General features: G+C 46.4%; 1 protein-coding gene across 9 annotated transcripts in view; it reads right to left on the reverse strand.

The window, feature by feature from the left end:
• CHD6 (chromodomain helicase DNA binding protein 6) overlaps positions 1-4,914 on the reverse strand; it is a 188,458-nt gene that overhangs the window by 48,953 nt on the left and 134,591 nt on the right. For all 9 annotated transcript variants that reach the window (XM_023534463.1, XM_023534460.1, XM_023534459.1 and 6 more), the window contains one exon: positions 103-232. In XM_023534463.1, coding sequence (XP_023390231.1) covers positions 103-232 — 130 coding nt within the window. The remainder of the gene's footprint in view (positions 1-102; positions 233-4,914) is intronic.

A 4,914-nucleotide genomic window follows, 5' to 3' on the forward strand; every position in this document is an offset into this window, starting at 1 on the left:
AGACTGTGAGAAGAAGCTGTGAGTGTGCTGGACATGTGTGGAAGGGGTCACAGATCCGCGGCATGACTCGTCACATCACAGTTGGCTTATGCAGCTTCTCACCTTTCGGGAATGTCTGCAGTCCCATCCGTAACACCCTGTTCTGCAGAAAGGGACTTCTCGTCTGGCATCCCGACTTTCTCCAGGAAGCAAAGGGCTGGGTCTGCTCGCATGGCATTGTACCGCTCGTACCCTGATTGAGAGTAATGAGAAATGTCAAAGTTATCGTCAGAACTCACAAAACATACTTACTTAAAGGTTAATTGGATCCCTTAAGATTTCCTACCAGGGAAAGATCTTTAAGTTAAACTACCTTCGAGTAGTACTTGACCAAAAGTGAAAGCTTATATCAATGTTCTGTGTCTGAGACACAGGTACACATACAATTCTCATGCGCTTGCTTCTTTGGGACAGCTAAGGGAATCAGGCAAGTTGGTCCCCTTGGTCCTCAACTCTGGACACCTGGTTACCTTCTGAATGGGCCTCTTCTTATAGTCCAATTTTATCTTGTGTGTTAGAAAAGGGAGTTGAACAAAGTGATAAATGCAAAGGATGAAATATAGAGAAGACTAATTGGGTTAAGACGGATCTGTTGCCTCTGTCTTCAAACTCAGTACAAAATCCCAAATCCACTGGCCAGGGCTTTGAAACTGCCCCTCATCACATCACCAAAGTCAAAAACAGATGGAGCATTTTGAGGAAAGACCTCAAACGGGAGGCAAAACAATAAAAAATATATCACTTATACTTTGATAAAGCCCATGCATGAAAACTGGTAATTATTTTACTGAATCTAATGTAATCTTATAACAAGACAGGATTTGGTCATGTACGAGATTCAAATCTATTTTATCCAGCTACCTTGGAGAAAATGCCTTCATGACCATCAAAAAACCCCCCAAAACAAACAAACAAAAAACCCCCAAACAACCCTTTCCATGTTGCTCCTAGCAAACAAAGTCAATTTCTAGCTCAGGAGTATGAGAGACCCCATTACAGGTGACGGAAAATGCTGCACCTAACACAAGAACCACTTTGGGCACTAATAACAGACTTGATTTCATTTTGTTGGATATTTTCACACTGGTTTTTATCTCATATCACTGTTGATGCAGTTCTGACCTTCACCTAGTAGGGTAGGCAGCACCTGGTACTTTTTCTCTGAGCAGCTGTGGGTACTTTACCTCTTAATCCAAAATGACCCTTCCACCTCAATGACAGCTGCTGCCTGCATGAGGCATATTGCGGGAGAAACTGGGGTGCCTTATGTTGTCACTTATTCCTTAGGATGATTATTTGGTTAGTGTAAGTCTCCCTCTCATGAGATTGTGGGCTCCTAAGAATCTGTGTGAGATTTTACTTATCATTATATATTCAGTACCTGCCACAGGGTCTGACAAACACACTTGACGAATGATTTACTGGATGAGTTGGTTCTGCCCAGATTCTCTTCCAATCATCGCTGTAGGAAGAACTATTCTCACCCTCTTCCCATGTTCCACCTCGGCTGCTATCAAAATGGAAATGCCCTTAACACGCCCACCGGCTCAAGGAAACCCCTGCCACTCTCTCCACCTGCTCCTCCCACGAAAGGAGGGGTGCTTTACCTGACGGCGAGAAGCTGAAAGCTTCCTCCACAGACCCTTTATCACTGAAGGAGGCTAAAGGCCCGTGAGTGCCCTGCCTTTATGAACTCTGTGTCTGACAGGGCCCGGGGCAGGCCAGGTTCTTTCAGGCTAGGCCTACCTGGGTAAGTTTCTACTCTGCAGACTTCTTCTCGTCACGTGTGGGCCTGCCGTCTAGACGGATCCTGCATTTCTATTTCTCAATCTCTAGGAAGCGGGAGGTGAAGAAGCGTGACTTAGTTTCCTAGAAAACCCCAAGAACTGCCCTGAAGAGAGCAGCAGGGGCTGCAACGGCAATGCAAAGCAGCAGTAAAATGACAAGCCTTCGAGGAGGCGTAGGCTGTTTGCCTCTTACCACAGTCTAAAACAGCCCCTCTCTAAGAATATGAACAGAAATACTAAACTCTAACGTGATGAAAATTTCAAAAACCCAGGCTTCCCTGGAGGGGCAGAAGTCACTTAACGTAACTGAGAGCTGTCAAGAGGGTCACTCAGAACAGGCCTGCTGCAGGGCCCTCCTTGCTGCCAAAGCAGCCAAAGACTCAGCTGATTCTTCCCCAGGGGTCAGCCTGGAACCATGACTATACTCTGCTGATCTGAGCAGGACTGCAGCAAGCTACGTCTGGGGGCGGCGGGGAGGACTAAAGATCCACAAACCTCAGATAGTAAACAGCTGTGCATTTCTTGACAAAGAAAATGGCTGCAGCGTTGCAGCCTGACACCTATGCCTCCAAGGCACGGAGCTGAAGCAGCGGGCTTCCTGATGGAGATTCTTAAAAGCGAACAGCAGACAGCCTGGCTTTCAGAAAATGCCACATCTCCACCAGCTGCTAGGTATCCGGGAGTCTGACTGTGACATGGTGAGACACACTGTGTGGGCTTGGTTATACTGTGGTGAGAGCTAAGTTACATAGGGGTGGTCGGGTGTGTCACCCAAGTGAGGACAGGTCTAGGCCTATGCTCACGGAATGCCTGATGGGCAACACCTAGACCTGATTTGGACTCTGGAAAAATCAAGGAGGATGGGCCCGTGAAGCCAACGACGGGCATCTGTCCAACACAGCTTCAGGTGACTCAATGTTGCTGTCTAACTAAATGCATCTGATCCCACCCAAGGGTGAGCCAGTATGCACGTGAGGCTCAGGATCAGTCCCCTAGCACTGGGTTTTCCACATCTTTCAGTGCGTCTGCTAAATTAGTCACATACCACGAGGTGCTGCACGCACTGCATACCTCACCTTCCTGGCACCTGCCACTAAGCCCTGAATTTAAATACCGAGTTCACCTCAACCAGCGGTCTGGGAGAATCTGAATGGAATGGGTGTTGCATCATCTTAAGGTCTCATAGGTGTGCTCGGGAAACACTTAGGAATTAACTTATACCCCCCAAAAACTGCTTCGTGAAGAAGAGTTTAGATTTAGAAGTGGCCTTGGACCTCATCTGGTTGATCCTTCACCATTTCTAATATGAGACTAAGAGAGATGAATTGATTAACCTCACTACCCTACTTCATAATCAGGGATTACAAAACTAGTAGGTATGGTGCCAATATTAACCTGTCTTTCCTAGGAGAGAACGGGTCCTGCGTCTCAGAGTCCTGTCCTCTTTCACACATTCTGAGGCTATACTGCTGGCCCTACCTTCCTGCTGAATTGTACCTATCATCACTGTGTAATGCCCCTTTTTAATCCCAAATTTCATTTCCTTCCTTAAAGACTTTTTGTATGATAGTGATGTTGCCACACGAGGTTTTTGCTCTGTTCTGGTTGTATTTGCCAGGCATATCTTGTTTTATCACTTGGATGTCAACCTCACTCTGTCCTCTAGCGCATCTTCTCTTTCATGTCTCCATTTCTTTCTCTCTCAGAAATATGTTTTTCCAGGTCTGCTTCCCTGGGTTGGTCAGAGAGTCTTTTTTGACCTCCTTTCCTGGGGGCTTGTTTCTCGTTTCTGTGTGGGTATTAAAAACCCAGTCCCTCTGGCCTGCTGTCCTATCAGCCCCTGAGCCTTCAGCCCTGGCTTTACGTGACCTCTTCATTGGGGGACTTCCTTCCTTTCTTTTGAATTCAGCTAGGCAGTTTAACACTTTTGTCACAACTCATCTAGGCTTTCTGTATATCTGTGGTGTGTGTGTTGGGATGGGGGGAAGGAGAGGAAGCATATAAATTCTGTCTGCCGTACTGTATGTGTGTGGTGTGTGTGCTGGGATAGGGGAGGGAGAGGAAGCATATAAATTCTGTCTGCCGTACTGCTGGGACACCGGGTTGTGTCCTCTTTTGACGCCACACTGTCTCCATCAGGGATTTGGCAACATGCCCTAAGGCCACCACTGAAATGAGACACGGGGTCAATGGACTTTCCTGCGTACACCAAGTTCAGATGCTCTGGAATGTGGCTGCCTCCAGCAGCCTGTCTACTTCTGGGTTCTTTCCAAAATTAGAGCAAACCAAGTTTCGGTTGCACTGTGGCTCCTTGTGTTAACGGGGAGGTCACATGCTTCTTCTTCCCACTTCAGAGCTGAGTTCTAGCCCTGTACTGTCCAACGGAGGAGCCACATGTGGCTAGTGGCTTCCATGGAGATAGTGAAGAAAGAAGACATTTCCACAATCACAGGCAGTTAGTTCTACGGAGAGCATTGCTCTAGTTTAACTACAGTGATTTGATAAAGGGCTCTCAGCAGCACTGGACCTCCCGAAGCTGTAACACCAGAATCCAAGTTTTGAGGGGATGTGCCTCATTACAATATGTAGTTGGCTCTCAGTATCCACGGAGGATTGGTTCTAGGATGCCCCTGAGGATAACAAAATCCACAGATGCTCAAGCCCCTTACGTAAAATGGCATGGTATTTACATACAACCTATATTTGCATATAGGCTACAGCAGGGTATGCCTACACATCACTTTTGTTTGCATGGATGCTTGGTGTGTGGCAAATTCAAGTGTTGCTTTTTGGAGCTTTATGGGACTTTTTTTTTTTTTAAGAATATTTTTAATCCACATTTGGTTGAATCTACGAATGTGAAACTCCAGATCTGAAGGAAATGTGACGTTGGCCTGTAAATGTGGAAGAATTCTACTCATAGGACGTTTGTTAGAAAGTTCACCTTCCAGAGGCAGAGTAACAAGCAACCCTGGAAGGGCACCAAGCATCTATTATGTACCAAGTACTGTTGTAGGGAGTCTATACACATTGTCTCAATCTTTTATGTACCAAGTACTGTTCTAGGGAGTCTATACACATTGTCTCA

This window comes from Pteropus vampyrus, unplaced genomic scaffold (genome assembly GCF_000151845.1).
Source record: "Pteropus vampyrus isolate Shadow unplaced genomic scaffold, Pvam_2.0 Scaffold125, whole genome shotgun sequence".
Taxonomy (NCBI): Eukaryota; Metazoa; Chordata; class Mammalia; order Chiroptera; family Pteropodidae; genus Pteropus; species Pteropus vampyrus.